This window comes from Denticeps clupeoides, unplaced genomic scaffold, assembly GCF_900700375.1.
Source record: "Denticeps clupeoides unplaced genomic scaffold, fDenClu1.1, whole genome shotgun sequence".
Lineage (NCBI taxonomy): Eukaryota > Metazoa > Chordata > Actinopteri > Clupeiformes > Denticipitidae > Denticeps > Denticeps clupeoides.
Window position 1 is genome coordinate 260561 of NW_021630036.1, and position 19169 is coordinate 279729.

At 46.5% G+C, this 19169-nt stretch overlaps 2 protein-coding genes across 4 annotated transcripts; both read right to left on the reverse strand.

Annotated features, from left to right (window-relative positions):
• Positions 1–857: 857 nt before the first annotated feature.
• On the reverse strand, positions 858–7621 carry LOC114781130 (paired mesoderm homeobox protein 1-like). 2 transcript variants are annotated; one of them, XM_028967838.1, is made up of 5 exons: positions 7270–7621; positions 5269–5444; positions 2911–3092; positions 2410–2471; positions 858–1735 (listed from the first exon to the last, which is right to left on the reverse strand). In XM_028967838.1, the coding sequence occupies exons 1-5, from the start codon at positions 7517–7519 to the stop codon at positions 1680–1682; spliced, it is 726 nt and encodes a 241-aa protein (XP_028823671.1). In that variant the 5' UTR covers positions 7520–7621; the 3' UTR covers positions 858–1679. The 2 variants fall into 2 exon arrangements, with proteins under 2 accessions (XP_028823671.1, XP_028823670.1); XM_028967837.1 differs by lacking the exon at positions 2410–2471.
• A 6376-nt stretch (positions 7622–13997) lies between these two features.
• On the reverse strand, positions 13998–16778 carry LOC114781160 (golgin, rab6-interacting). Of its 2 annotated transcripts, XM_028967893.1 has the most exons (5): positions 16621–16778; positions 15017–15206; positions 14848–14949; positions 14628–14768; positions 13998–14555 (listed from the first exon to the last, which is right to left on the reverse strand). In XM_028967893.1, the coding sequence occupies exons 1-5, from the start codon at positions 16673–16675 to the stop codon at positions 14333–14335; spliced, it is 711 nt and encodes a 236-aa protein (XP_028823726.1). In that variant the 5' UTR covers positions 16676–16778; the 3' UTR covers positions 13998–14332. The 2 variants fall into 2 exon arrangements, with proteins under 2 accessions (XP_028823726.1, XP_028823725.1); XM_028967892.1 differs by having other exon boundaries at positions 13998–14768.
• Positions 16779–19169: the final 2391 nt, after the last annotated feature.

Below are 19169 nucleotides of genomic sequence, written 5' to 3' on the forward strand. Positions count from 1 at the left end.
CATCTTTATTGCGTTGTTATTATTATAAAACATTATTAACCCCTTTGTAATCGGGGTGTTGACCACTGAGAGGCACATGACATTACAGGCCATGACAGGTTATGGCTATTCACACACACACACACACACACACACACACACACAAAATTGAAACATAAGCAAAAACAATACAAGTTTTATGGTACTTTGTACATGTTAAGGAGCTCTTAATGTATTAAGGTGATTCATAATGTTGTCAGTGGACAGCTGGAACTCTTACTAAGCTCATTACTAAAAAGGAGAACCGTTTTTCTTTTTTTTTTTTTTTTTTTATTAAGTTTGTTTAACTTTTTCTCTTGAGAATTTGCAATAATAAGTGCAATCCGGGGAAGAAAAAAACGTGTTAAACTGAGTAAGGATGATGTTTAACATTGGGAAAAATCCTCAAATGCTGGTAGGCCTGCTGTGGAACATTTTACACTACAGTGCTCACATTCCTGTAACTAAAATGCAGCATTTTAATCAGCAGTAAAACTTTATCACCCCAAAATCTAGTTTTAACCCCCCCAAGACCCAGCCCTTCCATGCATTTATACATTTCCAAAACTTAGGGTGCTTCATGTTTTAACCATTAAAATCCTGGAAGCGGAGTTTGAAACACGATGCCCCCGTGGTTCCTGTCAGGGGTTCCTGTCCTACAAACAGCACATTAAAAAGCTCTAAAGCAGCAGAAACCCCAGAAAATGGAAAAAAAATCTGCACATTTCTGTTAAACTTTTACACATTCTGGCACTGTAATGCAAACGTGATCCGTTTTTGCTGCTGCCAGCAACAGCTTCAGGCTCCGTCCCGATGCACAGAACCCTCACAGTCACTGCTTCAGATGCAAGTTTATTAATTTATATTTAGATTTATATATATATATGCCTGTTATTATAAAAGAAATGATACAAGTACAAAGTGAAACTAGGGTTTGTTTTGCAAAAACAGAAAATGACACTAGTTTTGCTGGTATGAAGCACAATAACCACGTAAAAAAACTCGGTCAGTGGTGTAAAGTAGAAATGAGAAGAAATTAATCATCTTTTTTGTGGGGGGGAGCCCTTGTTTATGTTCCGATGCTCCCGGTAGCACACAGGGGGTGCCGCAGGGACAAGAGGGACGTGGGGTGGTATGGGATTGTCTCAGACAATGTTCAATCCTCTCACTAGCAAATTTGTGGAACTTTAACACAAAAAAAACCTTGTCCAATTGAAAAGAAGATCGTAAAAAATACGTAAAAAAGCATTAACACATCAACAGGAAATATCGACTGAAAAACTGAAATACTGAGTCCTTTTCACCTAATTTCATGCTTCGGATTTGGTCCTCAGAGCCCTTTGACACGATCTGGTCTGTTCAGTCTCCATAAACACACTTTCAGTGGAATTGTACAGGCAATTCCCCGAAATGAAACCAGCATGATGGTGATGAAAGTGATGACACAGGCGGTAATGATGATGATGATGATGGTGAAGTAAATCCCAGACGGAGTTTCAGAGCTTGAATCTCAGAAGTTTCCCAGGATCCCTGTAAAAGGCTCCAGGCTTCCCGGCTTTTCCCCGTTCCTCGCCTCTCCTCTGCTCAGTTGACGGTGGGCACCTGGTTCAGGTTGTACTCCTTCGCTTTCAGCCGCAGGTTGGCAATGCTGCTGGCCATGTTCACCCCCGCGGCGGAGGTTGTGTTGGCACAAGTGGGTGGGTAGGTGGCCATGGCGCTGGAGACGATGAGAGCAACATGCCACAAATTTAGAAAGATTTAGAAGAATGACAAAAAATAAATCTACAAAATCAAATCATAACAAGGGACAGAAAGGGAAATGAGATCACGGAGCACTGTGCCACTTTTTCCACAACTGCCTCCCGAGGCGTGACAAAAAGCCGTCACATCAGCGTCATCGACTACATGCTCATCGTGGGGGTGCACCCAAACCAACGATTTTCAAATTCTCTCTTTAATACCCGAATAATAACGGACATGCAATATAGTCATATAATGTAATCAGGGAGAAGATTTATAGCTTCATGCTCATCCGACTGTTCCAGCCACAACAAGAAATGCAAAAAGCCCACAAGTGTTCTTTTACATCATTCCTCTGAAGAAAAGCGAGGTGAATGACATGGAACAACACTAGTGGTCAGAGTTAAGCAAACACTGTCGTCATAATGAAGCTCCGATGCTCTCCGCCTTCACGTTCTTATCTGATTTTCTCCTGACGTGCAGCGAGGCGGCCGTGACGCTTTCAGTTTGTCCCCCAGTTCGCCGCGCTGATATTTTAAATGAAAGATTTTAATGGCTGAATTGCAGTGCTGAGACTTGTTAAATTTACGGTTGCAGGCAGACAGACGTGGAAAAGCACAGGAAAGGGAAGAAAAAAGAAAATGTACTTGCTTTCTGTGGGCAGCATTTTCTGTGGCACTCGAATTGGCCCTCCGTCCGGCCTGGGATACCAGCTTAAGAATATATAAACCATCGTTAAAGCCTTCGGTTATTGTGTGACTATCAGTTCATCAGTGCACAGTGCATGAAAACGCCCGGCGTTTTTGGGGGTCACAGAAAATCCTGCCCAGTAAGGACGAAACCTCGGGACGGGCCGCAGATGGATTATCGCCTCTGAGACGGCGGGACTCCCGCGTGAGCTTGTCAGTCAAGACAGGAGCCTCCGCCATCGAGACAGAAGCAACAGATTCCCGAGGGGAGCAGGATCAGCAGAAGCATGAGAGAAGGTAGAAATGGAGGAGAGGGAGAGGGAGAGAGGCGACAGGAAATGAAATGAAAACAGCCCGTGGTCAGGGGTCACTCAGCGGGAGGCCAGAGGTCACATGGTGTCAGTTATTAGAGGTCAAAGGCCACTGACGTTTGGCGACGGGAAGAGACAAGGTGGAGTGTTACCTGTAGGCGGAGGCGGAGCCCCAGGACAGGTAGTCGTTGGGGCGGGGCGCAGGGCGGGGCACGATCGGCTGCTCCACGGCGGTGACATCACCGGAGTAGGACTTCAGCAGGGACGCGTTCTTGCTGGCCAGCATGGCGCGCTCATTCCGGCGGAACTTGGCCCGGCGGTTCTGGAACCACACCTGAGGAGAGGACAGGTCGAAACGTTCCGTTTCATTATTTTTAATACAACTATTTCAAAACATTTCACTGTAAAATACCTGATATGGCAGCGAATTATTACAAAATTCTCGTGCATGCGGGCCAACTTTTTAATAAACGCTACAGTATTCGTACTTCATTTTTAAAAACTTCTTTCTTGTTGGTCAATATGATGCAGTTGTGGCTCCACGGTCTGTGATGTTTCAATGATATTTTTTAAATCACACGTACACACAATCCCAGTAATTTGCGAACTGGGGTGAAAAATGAAATTCAGCTCCGTTCTTTCTGGTTTGTGTGCTAACAGATGTTGTATTTTGGCACAATCGGGATCTTTATTAGATCAGTAAACTATCTATCTGTCTGTTTATGTAGATGACTTGGAGCAGTGGTGGCCTGGCGATGCGTTACAGGACCACGTAACGATTTGTCTAACTTTTGAAATGAACTCCTTCGCTCCAGATGAATCAGCGCAGAACCTGATGTTCCAGCTCCTTCCTGCCTCTGGACACAGAATCACGGTTTTCACTTTAACCTCTTTATTTCCTCCTGCTTTTTAACTGCAGTTGTCTCAGACCCCACTGCATATGATAGAATGCACAAACACACACACGCATTTGCACACTAAGGTGAACGCACACAAATAAAGGTGTGGAGCTCAGGACTCTGTTATTAAAGTTGTTAAAGGTGCAGACATGAGGAACGGGTTCTGAATTTCTATCAGAGCTCCGCCTGACTCTCTGGGACACATTAATCACAGATGTGCGTGTTCCTTCTCAATATCTCTCTCTCTTTTGTTCTCTCTCACTCCATCTTGCTCGCTCTCTCTCACTTTCGCTCGCTCTCTATCTTTCACTCTCACATCCCCCCTTCCTCTCTTTTCTGTTTGATCTATAAAAAAGCCTAATTCTCGTCTTTCACCAGAATCCTTCTCCTTGCAGCCAATGTGGCTGCGTGCGTGTGAATTTGTGTCTGATCACAGGGCCGGTAAGAGTGTGTATGAGTGTGTGTGTGCGTGTGTGTGTATGAGTGTGTGTATGAGTGTGTGTGTGTGTGTGTGTGTATGAGAGTGTGTGTGTTTATGAGAGTGTATGTATTTGTGTGTGTGTATGAGAGAATATATGTGTATGAGAGTGTATGTATTTGTGTGTGTATGAGTGTGTGTGTGTGAGAATATGTGTGTATGAGAGTGTATGTATTGTGTGTGTGTGTGTATGAGCGTGTATGTATGAGTGTGTGTGTGTATGAGTGTGTGAGCGTGTATTTGTGTGTGTGTGTGTGTGTGTGTATGAGCGTGTATGTATGAGTGTGTGAGTGTGTGTGTGTATGAGCGTGTATGTGTGTGTGTGTGTGTGTATGAGCGTGTATGTATGAGTGTGTGAGCGTGTATTTGTGTGTGTGTGTGTGTGTGTGTGGCGTGTATGTATGAGTGTGTGAGTGTGTGTGTGTGTGTATGAGCGTGTATGTATGAGTGTGTGAGTGTGTGTGTGGTGTATGAGCGCGTATGTATGAGTGTGTGAACGTGTGTGTGTGGTGTGTGTGTGTATGAGCGTGTATGTATGAGTGTGTGAACTTGTGTGTGTGTGTGTGTGTGTGTGTGTAGAGCGTGTATGTATGAGTGTATGAGCATGTATGTATGAGTGTGTGAGTGTGTATGTGTATGTGTGTGTGTGTATGAGCGTGTATGTATGTGTGTGTGTGTGTGTGTGTGTGTGTGTGTTGTGTATGAGCGTGTATGTATGAGTGTGTGAGTGTGTGAGCGCGTGTGTGTGTGTGTGTGTGTATGAGCGTGTATGTATGAGTGTATGAGTGTGTAGCTGTATGAGATGTGTGTGTGTTGTATGAGCGTGTACTGATGAGAGTGATGTAGGTGTGTGTATGAGCGTGTATGTATGATTGTATGAGGTTGTGTGTTGTATGAGCGTGTATATATGAGTGTATGAGCGTGTATGTATGAGTGTGTTGAGTGTGTGTGTGTATGAGAGTGTGTGTATGAGTGTGTGAGTGTGTGTGTGGTGTGTGTGTATGAGCGTGTATGTATGAGTGTGTATGTGTGTGTGTGTATGAGCGTGTATGTATGAGTGTGTGTGTGTGTGTGTGTGTATGAGCGTGTATAGAGTGCGTGTGTGTTGACACCGTCCCCGTATGGTATGGTACCTGCACCCTGGCCTCGGTGAGGTTGACCCGGCGTGCCAGGTCCTCGCGGACGAAGGCGTCGGGGTAGTGAGTTCGCTCGAACACGCGCTCCAGCGCCTGCAGCTGGCTGCTGTTGAACGTTGTTCGGTTCCTCCTCTGTTTCCGCTTCTTCTTCTCCTCCGAGTTCAGCTGCTCATCTGCACACAGAATCACATCATGAACATGTACACAAACAAGAGGAATACACACACACACACACACACACACATTTTGTTCTCTGGTGCCTGTTTACTTCGGTTTACTTCTTTGTTTGGTTGTCGTTTTACTAAAACCACTTGAATGAAGAGTTTCGGTCGAGTTTTTAATTGAGGGAATATGTGGCGGTCGACCGCGATCCAATAATTCTCATTAAACGCTGGCCATTGGCCTCGCTGTTAATTATGCCAGCGTGACGCCAGAGGAGCGGGTAGGTTGGTGTGGGGTGGAGGAGTAGGGTGGAGTAGCTTGGTGTATGGTGGAGTAGGGTGGAGTAGCTTGGTGTATGGTGGAGTAGGGTGGAGTAGGTTGCTGTAGGGTGTTGTAGGGTGGTGTAGGGTGGTGCAGGGAGGAGTAGGGTGGTGTATGGTGGAGTAGGGTGGAGTAGGTTGCTGTAGGGTGTTGTAGGGTGGTGCTGGGTGGAGTAGGATGGTGTAGGGTGTTGTAGGGTGGAGTATGGTAGTGTAGGGTGTTGTAGGGTGGTGTAGGGTGGAGTTGTTTATGGGGTCGTTTTATGGGAACACAAGCGGCCAAATGGACCAGAGAGCAACAGTAAACTGGACGTGATCTCCACTGATCATCTCTCCCTCTTCAAACCTGAGCAGCAAACTGTAAAGATTAAACAAACTAAAAATTTTAATTCGAACGCAGCGAACGGGATTAGAAAATAATCTGATGAAAATGATTTAAAATCGAAACCGAGAAACTCCGGCGCTTTCTGGGCAGCGCCGCAGTGTATTTTAAATTAATACATTAATTTAAATTAAAATGTGATAATACCGCGAGGAGGAACCCCACCCACCCCCACTCATCCACCCAGTCCCCATCCGGGTCCCCCAGTGGCGCCACATCTGACATTTAACCCGCAGCTCTGACCCCAACACAAATGGTTTTCCCCGCACATTCTTTTTTATTATTCCTAAAAAATATATTCCGTTATTCTTTACATTTTTGGGGAGGAAAAAAAATCGATCAACGGGAGGAATAAACACATCATTATTATAATTTTTTTTTAATTGATTTTGAATTTAATTCGTTCACTTTTAACTCCGACGCGCTGAACCCAGAAGCTGAAAGCGCAGCGATTCCCTAAACACACATTTCATATTTTATTTAATTTTATTTCAATTTTAAAAAGAAGAAACATGTTTTCCCGATTATTAATAATCACATTCTCGGCGTATTTTAAAGGTGGAATAAAAATGCAATTAAAAAATACTAGACAGAAGAGGCCGTGATGTTTTCGAACGAAATTAATTTGTTTCAATAAATAAATCATGAAAATGAAAATGGAATGTTCTGGAAATTTTTCTTTTCGTTTCTGGAATTTTTTTAAAGTTTGGTTCTCCCTGGTTCTGCCGGGTTCTCGCGGGTTCTGCAGTAATAAGCGCCTGTCCCGCGGATGCACGTAATTATGACAGATGATTGTGTTGAAATATTTTGGAATATTCGGAACGCGGGTCCCGTTTTCATCTTTTAAGACGTCTTCACTGAACGACTTGTAACGACTTGTCATTATTATTATTATGGTTGTTATTATTAAATTGTCCAGGCCTATGATTTCATGTCCAGCATTTACCAGAGCGCCTTCCAGTCAGTAGTTACAGGGACAGTCCCCCCCTGGAGACACTCAGGGTTAAGTGTCCTGCTCAGGGACACGATGGTAGTAAGTGGGGTTTGAACCCGAGTGTCTCGCCCTCCAGCCTACTGGCACCTTATCGTGGTTGGAATGTGAGTAAAGTGTGAGTAGGAGCCTCTTTTCCTTACTCTCCTGCTGCGTGGTGTCGCTGCCGCTGGTCAGTCCCGGGGACTCCAGCATGCTCCTGCCCGGCTCTCCGACGCCGTCCTCCGCCTGGACGGCCGCCATCTCGCCCGCCTCCTCCAGGTCCAGCAGGTGGCTGACCGAGAACTTCTTCTTGGCCTGCAGCGTGTCCAGGTTGGCCGTGACGGGGCTCTCCAGGCGGCTGGACGAGATCGCGGCTTGTCGGTCCATCAGATGCGCGAAGCTGGACGTCATGACGCGGAGAGAAAATGGCTCCTGACGGGAACGAGGACGAGAGCGGAGAGGAGAGGAGCGTCGGGCCGACACACAGCATCCAGAACCCGGGGACCGGAGCTCAGGCGCGGCTCTGTTCCCTCCACTTCCACCGATCCTCCGCCGATACACACACTCACACTCACAAATCACTAACTCACTAACTCACACACTCACGAACTCACTAACTCACTAACTCACTAACTCACTAACTCACACCAAAAACAAGCCCGCTAAACGCGCACGGACGCGCGGTGACCGGCAGCTGCGTTCAGGGTCCGAAACAGCGAGACTGAGAGCGCGCAGCCGCCAAAACTCCCCAAAAACACGGGGGGGAATGCGCGTGCACGCAGCCTGCTTTACTCCACCTTTACACGCACGCACACTCACAAAAACTAACACGCACGATACACACACACTACACACACAACACACCACAAACTACACACGCACTTACTACACACACACTACACACACACCAAAACAAACACACACGCACTTACTACACACACTACACACACACTAACACACTCACAAACTACACACTGCACACACACAACCCACACACTAACACACTCACAAACTACACACGCACTCACTACACACACACTCACACACGCGCGCACACACACTGCACACTCACAAACTACACACGCACACACTGCACACACACAACCCACACACTAACACACTCACAAACTACACACGCACTCACACACACACACTCACACCACACACGCACACACGCACCACTCACAAACTACACACACACTGCACACTCACAAACTACACACGCACACACTGCACACACACAACCCACACACTAACACACTCACAAACTACACACGCACACACTGCACACACACAACCCACACACTAACACACTCACAAACTACACACGCACACACCACAACCCACACACTAACACACTCACAAACTACACACGCACACACACAACCCCACACACTAACACACTCACAAACTACACACGCACTCACTACACACACACTACACACACACACACACGCGCACACACTACACACTCACAAACTACACACGCACACACTACACACCACACACAACCACACACTAACACACTCACAAACTACACACGCACTCACTACACACACACTTACACACTCACAAACTACACACACACTACACACACACCTACTGAAACAGCGCGCGCTCTGGCACGCTGCGCGCGGGGACCGAGTTGGCGCCATAATTACGCATGTGACGCTCCGCAGACCCGCCGTCTTCATCCTCCTTCCAGCCCGTCATCATCATCGCTCCGGAGAGGCAGAATCAAATCGATTATTGATTATTCTCGATCGATCTGCTTGTAGGTACAGGGTGTCTAAGTCGGATCAGTGGTGCAAAAAATCGATTTGACTGGGCTGCGGTTAATCACGATTAATCACAGCAGGAGCATTAATGCATCATTCATATAACATCAGTTTATTACTACAGTTTATTACATAAGCTTATTACACACCAACCTTTTCCACCTTGATAGTTTAAAAGAGGGAAACAGCACTGAGGATGCTGGGATCGAATTATATGGTCACTTTTGTATCACAACCCGATGTCTAGAGTTTATTTCCTGGTGTGTGCACGTTGCTCATTTTTATTATTATTATTTATGAATAATCATAAATGCACCAGGCAGAGCAGATTACTCAGTGTGTAATAATGATGTTCTACCTACATAAAAGGGTGACGTCAGTTGAGAATTTTTCCCCATTTCTTGGCTTCCGGTGCAAATAAAATCTGACCCCCCCCCCCCAGTGGGGTGGAGTTGTGTGTGTGTGTGTGTGTGTGTGTGTGTGTGTGTGTGTGAATGTGTGTGTGGTATGTGTGAGAGAGAGAGATAGAGAGACTGTGTTTGTGTTTGAGAGAGGGTGTGTGTGAGTGTTTAAGTGTGTTTCTGTATGTGTGTGTGTGTATGTGTGTGTGTGAGAGAGACTATGTGTGTGAGTGCATTTGTGTGTGTGTGTGTGTGTGTGTGTATGAGTGTGTGTATGTGTGTGAGAGAGAGACTATGTGTGTGTGAGTGTGTGTGTGTGTGTGTGTGTGAGAGTGTGTTTGAGTGTGTGTGTGAGTGTGTTTGTGTGTGTGCGTGAGTGTGTGTGAGTGTGTTTGTGTGTGCGTGAGGGTGTGTGTGTGTGTGAGTGTGTGTGGTGAGAGTGTGTTTGAGTGTGTGTGGTGTCGGTGAGTGTGTTTGTGTGTGGTGAGTGTGTTGAGTGGTGTGTGTGTGTGTGTCTGAGGTGTGTAGGTGATGGGTATGAGTGTGTGTGTGTGGGAGGTGTTGTTTGTGGGTGAGAGTGTGTTTGAGTGTGTGTGTGTGTGTGTGTCTGAGGTGTGTATGTGTGTATGAGTGGTGTGTGTGGGGGGTGTTCGTTGCCACAGACGTCCCTCAGCTTCCAGCCTGCAGATCTGGGAAAAGAACAGTTGATGCCATCAAAGGGAAACAGATTGAAACCAGATGTGCTGCTTTCCTTCTTTCCATGTATTTAATTAAAGCGGCGCTGCTGGGACGGAGAGGAGAGGAGGAGGAGAGGAGGAGAGGAGGGGAGGAGGAGAGGAGGAGAGGAGGGGAGGAGGAGAGGGTTTCTTTTTTCCCTCCTTCATCATTAGTTTTCTCTCTGCATTCCCTTTTCCTGCCTACAAACCATCACTGGTGCCAGGAGAGAGATTTTAAATGTTGTGTGTGTGTACGTGTGTGTGTGTTTATGTGTGTATGGTTTCGGTGTGTAGTGTGTGTATGTGTGTGTATGGTGTGTGTGGTGTGTGTGTGTGTAGATGTGTATGTGTGTATGGTGTGTGTGTATGGTGTGTGTATGTGTGTGTGTGTATGGTGTGTGTATGTGTGTGTGGTGTGTGTGTAGTGTGTGTGTATTGTGTGTGTATGGTGTGTGTGTATATGGTGTGTGTATGTGTGTGTGGTGTGTGTGTAGTGTGTGTGTATGGTGTGTGTATAGTGTGTGTGTATTGTGCGTGTATGGTGTGTGTGTGTATGTGTGTGTGTGGTATGTGTATGTATGTGTGTGTATATGTGTGTGTGTATATGTGTGTGTGGTGTGTGTGTATGGTGTGTGTATATGTGTGTATGGTGTGTGGTGTGTGTGTGTGTGTGTGTGTGTGTACAGTGAATGGAAACCTCAAATAAGCTCATGAAAAAGATGATTTGCTTGACCTTTTTTGGACGACGTTTCAGGTTTAGTTAAAAAAAAAACAAAAGGCAATTAAATCTAATAAAAAAACGAATCTGACATTTTCATCCATAATTTTTTATTTCCATCATAAATGTTCTTACAGTACATTTCTAACATAAACAACCACAATAATCATAATTATGCTTTAAAAAACAAGGATTTCGTTTCTTTTTTATTAAAAATGTTTTGTACCATAATCCAACATTGTGGCCCTAAATATTATAATATTATTTTAATAAAAACTGCACTTGTTTTTTTGTTGTAATGAGTTACATCTATTAAATCAGATGACAGTCCAGGTCACTCGATACGGGGCTGAAATATCAAAGATAAAATAAACCAGCAATATGGTTTTAATTCTGCCTTTAATAACATTTATATTCACAACATTCTTATACGGAGCGATTTATATGAATGTTTTAATGTGGGTTGGTAGTAACTGGACTTTACTGCTGTTCTCGCCGTAATCAGCGTCTTAATTCAGAAAGTAAAAAAAAAAAGCTTCTGTACACGGCAGTTATGATATTCAAACAGGACAATAAAACCATAATATTTCATTCAGACTTCACTTCATCTCCACTTTCATCAGCGCTTTCCACCAACGCAATAATAAGAGCTCTGATTGGCTCGTGATCCTTTCAATTAGCGGTTTCCCCCGGAAACCCCGCACACGCCCCGAAATTCCCACGTACTACTCCACCCTCCCTACTATACTCACCCCACCCGGCACCACACCACCCCACCCTTTCTCCACCCTCCCTACTATACTCACCCCACCTACCCCACTCACACCACCCGGCACCACAACACCCCACCCCTTTCTCCACCCACCCACTACACTCACCCCACCCACTATACTCACCCCACTCAGCCCACCCGGCACCACAACACCCCACCCCCTTCGTACTACTCCACCCACCCACTACACTCACCCCACCTACCCCACCCACTATACTCACCCCACCCACTACACTCACCCCACACTACTCAACCCACCCACTACACTAACCCCACCCCACACTACCCCACCCACCCACTATACTCACCCCACCTACCCCACTCACCCCACCTACTCTACTTACCCCACCCGGCATCACAACACCCCACCCCACACTACTCCACTCACCCCATCCGGCACCACAACACCCCACCCCCTTCGTACTACTCCACCCACCGCACCCCACTACACTCACCCCACCTACTCCACCCCACCCAATACACTCACCACACCCCCTCCACCCACACTACCCCACTCCACCTACCCTACATTGTACTACTCTCCCCCGCACTACTTCCCTCCGGTCCGAGCACCATGTCTGAGTGGAGAGGAGCGCTAATAATGGCGGGAGATCAGGGTCCTTCCTGGGGGGTCACTCCCAATTACAAACTCAGTATTAAGATCTCTGTTACGAGTTTTAACCTAAATGTTTAGTCTAATAAAGTGAGAATTGTGATGAATTATAAATTCTGCTGGTAACATATCCCATGTTTACTCTGAATGATGATAAATGTATGGCTATAAAACACATCTGGCCTGAGAGAACGTAAAAAAAAAAAATCCAACATATTTAACATGTACACAACTGAGAAAAAGTCTAAACTACAAACTAAACCGCCGTTTATATAAGTACAGTTATTCTTATTAAAAACAACATTTCAAATACTGGTTTAACTAACGCGTTTATTGCAGCAATTCCTTCCTATCGGGATCAGTGGTGGCCTAGCGGGTAATGAAGCGGACTCGTAGTCAGAAGGTTGCCGGTTCGACTCCTGAACCGCCAACCTGCCCCTGAGGTCCCCTTGATGAAGGTCCCGTCCCATTTACATTTACAGTATTTACCAGACGCCCTTATCCAGAGCGACTTACAACCAGTATTTACAGGGACAGTCTCCGTGGAGCAACTCAGGGTTAAGTGTCTTGCTCAGGGACACGATGGTAGTAAGTGGGATTTGAACCTGGCTCTTCTGGTTCATAGGCGAGTGTGTTACCCACTAGGCTACTACCACCGTCCCCACACGCTGCTCCCCGGGTGCCTGTCATGGTGCCCACTGTCACCAAGGGTGACGGTTAAATACAGAGGACACGGTTCTTTTCTTTTCACGGAACCCTGACATGATGTGTGTAGAGAAAGAGACTCTGAGCCGCAGACTTGAGTCGGTAGACTTTTACTTCATTATTTAACAGAGTTGGGAGAAACCGACAGCCAGTTCTTTTAGAACGTCTGGATTATTACTTTTACTTTTTATTATAGTATTATTGCCATGTTTTACACCTTTAGAAAGTCCCCTGCTGAACTATTTCAGAGTAGCTGTTGGGAAAATTAAAAAGACTTTCATTTGTTTCACTACGTACTAAAAGCTGTGCACCGTAAAAAGTAAGCATCTAAATAAAAAACTAATTTTACAGTATTGCTGCTAGTGTACTTGTTTATTTTTTATATTAAAATGGGATTAAAACGGTCAACGCCCTTCGCTTATTCCCTCCTACTAATAAATTATCCCGTAAAAAGCTCGGGTTACTGGGGAGACGGGGTCCCCATAAATCAGGGCCCGGTCCCCGGGAGTCTGGTGGCGACGTTACGTCATCGATTCAGTCGTTCATGTGTCATTTCCACGACTCACGAGTGATCTGAAAAAGAATGAATTGGGTTTGCGTGGAGCCACAGGCCATAACTGAGGGATAAATGGAGACCTTGGCGGAGGGACTAGATGGGACCAGCGGGGACGTTATGAATTAACTACTACCAACTACCTCACTTGTCACTTTGTCACTTTAAACTTACCTCTGCTGCACTACATGGTTTTGCACTCTCCACCATGTGCCTTTATTTGTATATGGTGTTTTTAAATTTGTATATTGTGTTTTTTAAAATTGTGTTTATACCTTTGTATTCAATGTTACTGTTTTGTATTTAATGTTACTTGTGAGCACCATGGGTCTGAGAGTAACGTAATTTCAATTCTCTGTATGTCCTGTACATGTGGCAGAATTGACAATAAAGCTGACTTTGACTTTGACTTATCCTCAAACTCGGTTTACAAAGAGCCATCAAGTTTTAATTTTATTTTAGCAGTAATTATTCAGACTAGTTTCCAAGAAACGTGCACTGTATTTGGCATCTATTACTTTTTATCAGATGGGGACAGAGTACAGCAGACTTCTATATTTTATGTGGAGCTGATTATAAAAGTGCTTGTTTGTTGAAATTACACCAATAAAACTGAATGTGAACTGACGCGTATAAATAAATGAATACAAAAAAAAACTATATATTTAAAATACATAAAACAATTAATGCATCCAATAATGTGCATATAAAAATACATATTAGTGTCAGAGGGACGCCAGCCGCCTCCACATCCCACACACAAACCATTAAATACAGACACAAGTGATAAATGAAAAGTGCAGGACCTCCTTCTTCCCCAGCGCCAGTTCGGCCTGTCTCACGAGAAGCGGGAGGAAACTGCGCTGCAGCGGATCTGCTTCTCCACGGTAGCCGTGGCAGGACGGTGGCATCTGCACGGCCCCAGAACACATTTTATTCCATTTCTCAGGTGGAGTCGGTCCGTGGTGTCAGGAAGGCGGAGTCCCCGCCGAGGGGTCCGGGCCCTGGGGACCGTCTGCGCAGCCCGGCTCCAGCTGCAGCATCAGCTCCTCCAGCTTGCCGGCCTTGCGCAGCTCGTTCTGCTGGATGATGGCACACAGGTGCTCCGTCAGCCGCTCCTTCACCTCCGTGCGGTGGTGGAGGTCCATCTTGGCCGAGACGTACTCCGCCTCCGCCTTCTCGAAGCGCTTCCTGGAGAGGGAGGCAGAGGCATGAACTTCTTTAACATCCTTTCTGATGATCGGAATTCCCAGAAGAACGTACCAGGCGGCGGAGTACTCCAGGCTGGCCTGTTCGATCAGCCCGCGCAGGATGTTGATGTCGCTGGACACCGAGTCGTCCAGAACCTGCAGCTCCTTCTGGATGCGCTTCAGCTTCACCGCCTCGGCCTGCGTCTGCTTGGACCTGCGTGCAGGGACGAGGGACAGGTTTTCCTGAAACCCCGTCACGGTCCAGCGGTAGCTGCCGACCGGCTTCAACCTACTTTTCTGCAATGGTCTTGGTCAGGAAGGCTTTCTTTCGCTTGTTCTCCTCCTCCATCAAGCGCTGCTCCAGCTGGAGCTGCTCCAGACGACTTTTCTCCCTCCTGTCACACGAGACGCGGCGCGTGAGCACGCCGGACACCTGACACCCCGCAGACACAACTTACTCACTCTTCTATCTGCCGTTTATCCAGCTCTTTAGCCGGCTGGGCGGAGCCTAGACGCTGCTCGGCGGGTACCGAGGCGCCGGGCCCCTCCGGCGCAGCCGGGAGCTGAAGCGCCTTCTCCCGCTGCAGCCGGGTCCGGTTGGTGGGAGCCGCTTTGCGGCCCCGCCCCCTCGCAGCGCCGTGCACAGGGGGATCTGCAGCGGAACATCACACAAGCAAACACTGATTCACAATTTTACACACTCAAGGAAAAGTGCATCAGGGCAGAACATTTTGAGTCGTGACAAATATTGCGATTGGACTTTCATTTGTGGTTTTAAATATATATCTATAGGCCAAGGCACCACTGAGGTCCCGTCCCCACACACTGCCTGTCATGGTGCCCACTGTCACCGAGGGTGCTGGTTAAATAGAGGACATGTTTCACTGAGTCACCGTGTGCTGTGCTGCAGTGTCTCACAATGACAATCACGTCACTTTCACGTCATACATTTACATTTACAGCATTTACCAGTTACAGGGACAGTAACCCCCTGGAGCAACTTAGGGTTAAGTGTCTTGCTCAGGGACACGATGGTAGTAAGTGGGATTTGAACCCGGGTCTTCTCATGTCTGTATATTTGTGTAATAAAACTGTAATATGACGCGTAATACGTAACTAGCATACGAATTGACAGTGAGCGTCCTTGAAATGTGTTTAAGTGGGCGTGGCTTTAACATGGGACACATCTGATTGTTGAGCATGACTGTCTTACAGGGACATCAGCGCATCAGCCAGCGGCCTTGAAATATGTGTTTTACTCTACGAATTTAGATCCAGTATCTAGAGAGCGATACAGGCAATTCGGTAACACACATGTTGGATGTGAGACTGTTGAACTGCCGACCAATCGAGCAAAAGCAGGAATGGAGGAAGCAGAACTCTTTATGCTCGAGTGTCCAGAGACCTACGACACCACCAAACTCACCGAGAGTTAAGAAAACCACGGCCATTTTTACGCCACTCGCTAATTTTTGAGAGGAAAGGAAAATCTTGGGGCGAGTTCTCGTTCCCCCCATTCGGCTTTATTCGCTGGTTCTCGTTCTCCACACTGCGTCGTCCCTCATTTACATTTCCTGTATTTACCAGACACCCTTATCCAGTAGTTACAGGGACAGTCCCCACTCAGGGTTAAGTGTCCTGCTCAGGGACACGATGGTAGTAAGTGGGGTTTCAACCTGGTCTTCTGGTTCATCGGCGAGTGCGTTACCCGCTAGGTTACTACCACCACCCTACTAGCCCACTAGGCTCCTCGTTCTCCCCACCGCACCATCGCTGTCGATCTTCTGACCGCGTCCCCGATGTTCTGGGTGTAAAATCGCGGTTTGGACGTGTTGTTCAGCCTTTAATTAAATGACGTGAAACAGTGTTGGAAGTTTAAAATTTGTCTCCAGTAATCGGTTCCGGTCAGTAAAACAGCGTCATATTCTGGGACGATTTGGAACGCTGCGCTCATACAGACCGCGACGGACCGAACTGTCGCCATTTTTAATAACATTTGAACCTGTTCTTTAAACGCCTTTACTCGGTTCCGCTGCTGATATCCGAATGACGATCCGGTTCGGTACCTTTCTCCTGGATCCTCCGCAGCTCATCGTCAGTAAAACCGGCCCAGGACGACATTTCCAGACGATCCGCAGATACGATCTTCCAAACGCGTCAGGGCGCCGCCATGATTCCGACTTGCAGTTGCCACGTTCAAGACCCCGGGAAGGACCCCAGCGGGGCTGTACTGCAAAAGTGCCTGTTTGAAATGAACATAAGAAATATAATAAAGTTATTGTTTCCAGTAATATAGTGTCTGGCAAAATGTCGCTGTTTCATTAACTAGAAAATTGCGAGTCTGTAATTGGATCAGCATCGAAACGATACGATCAGGCAGGAAAACTGCTCCAATATGTCGGTAAAAAGGGATAAATTAATGACTAGAATCAAGCTAAACATTCTAGGATGTTAGAATTAAGGTGATTTTGGGTATGACAGTGGTGGCTACAGTGACCACCGAGTCTGTATCAGTGAGGTTTGTAAAACGCCTTTTCAATGAAAAGGGCCTGGATTTTATTTCACTTTTATTGTTCATTTTCTTCTAGTCCTGCATGTGCCAGTCATGCTGAAACAGCTGAAGAACTGAAGTATTTATCTGTGCAGTGGGAGAATTTTTTTAATTATTACGACTGGAGGTTTGGAATAATGTCATAAAGTTCTGAATTGGATTTAAACAGAGAAACGCAGAAAAGCACAAAATCTGCACCATGGCAGATGGCGCCACACTTTTAAGATGTGAACAACTTATTAGAATTGGAATTGTTATTATTGGTAAGTTATCATTCATAATATGGAATGATCATTTATAATTGTATGTATATATGTCGATTTGAAGCGAACGTTCAGACTGTGGGATGGATGGATGGATGGATGGATGGAGGGAGATGTGAGTGTTAGGTGGCGTTCAGGAAATAGACACTCAGCTTGTTTAAGTACGGTGCTAATTTTGTTTACCCTCCTGCTCCGAGTTTCTGTCCGTAAGGAGCCGGCGCCCCGTCCTCCCCTCGGGCTGTTTTTTCCTGCCCTCTGTGTTTAGGAAGGCCAGAGGTTAATACGAGAACTAAGTGAGTGATAAGCAGCGTGAAATCCACCGGGAGCAGAGAAGATGTCGAACGAAGGAAGGCTTGTCCATTGTTCCGCCCCGGCTTCATATCTGCTCTTCTGCTCTGATTGGAATGACCTCCGGGGGACAGGGCGGAGCCGACCTCTGCTCCTGCCCAGCGCGGCTCTTTACTGCTTTCTTTAAAGGGTGCCGTAAATTTCTTATATTATTAGTGAGCTGTATGCATGTTTATGAGCGTCTATCCTCTGCTTTACATCTTCTCTAGTTCATTCCAAAGATGTGGCGTTAGGACTCTGTAGTGACAATTACATGAGTGAAAAAGATTAATTCTCCAGAGCATTCCTGCCAATTTGGTCTTTTTTGACCAAATTTCTTCCAGAAATGAAAGATTGACTGCACTTTTTCCACGTTATTCAGTTTAAAAATCGTTTAAGAGAGATCTGTGGATGTCACCTCTTGCCACCCATGAATATTGCACTTTTATTTTTGATGTTTTTCTGCTGCTCAGGTTTGAAATGCACCCATCCACAGAGCCAACAGAAGCATGTTACGCCATTCAAACCACTAGGCAAGTGGTGTGAGGATCTCACCTATTAATTCACACAAATTGCCCGTGCTGCTGGCTCTGCTTCTTTTGATGTGCTGGCCTGTGGCCCTGCTGGCAGCATCATTCAGACAGGAAGCAGGAAATGGGCCGTTCTAGAACCTCTCGCTCAAACTTTTATTCCTTTCCATGATCACTAATAGTCCATGTCTTTCCATCAACTTAACAAACAGAGCATATTTATGGTGCAAAATTGCCATGTGGAATAAGCCTCTCTCTGCTGTTTGACCTCTGTTGACCCCTGCAGTAATTAGGCTGCCTTCGCTGATAAAGCTCCTGCAGTAATGATTATAACTGAGCTCTGTGTACCGGTCGGCACGTGGCCTTCTGAGCATCCCTCTGTATATTCTGAGAGCGTATCCGTCTTTCCCGCCTGTCATTCCACGCATTTGCATGTGCACATCATGTTGTAACCGTGTGTGTGTGTGTGTGTGTGTGTGTGTGTGTGTGTGACCTTAGCACTAACCCACCTCTGCAGACCCTCACATCTTGTTCCCATCTGGGAGACCAATTATTCCTGCGCTTAAAGCCAGGGTGCGGCGAGGGGCAGGGAGACAGGGTGATGCATGGGAACCAGATGGGTGTCCGGGGAGACGCAGCGGTCACTGGGACCCGGCCAGGCCGCCCTGGTCTGGGGTCAGTGTCTCTCTGCCACCCTGATTGGTGCGGTGCAGGGAACGGGTGAAAGAGCTGATCTGGGAACAGGGGCGGAGGACCACTTCTCCAAGTTGGAGGGGGAGAAAAATAAGAAAAACTGGTCCTAGGTCAGTAATTAAGGGCAAGGGGTAACTGCGCCCCTTAACAAAGGGTTTCTTCAACTGGCCCCAAAGGACCCGCATATGTGGGTGCCAATTAGAATCAAACGGCTCTTCACAAATCATTCCGCTCCAATGCAGGACAGAGTT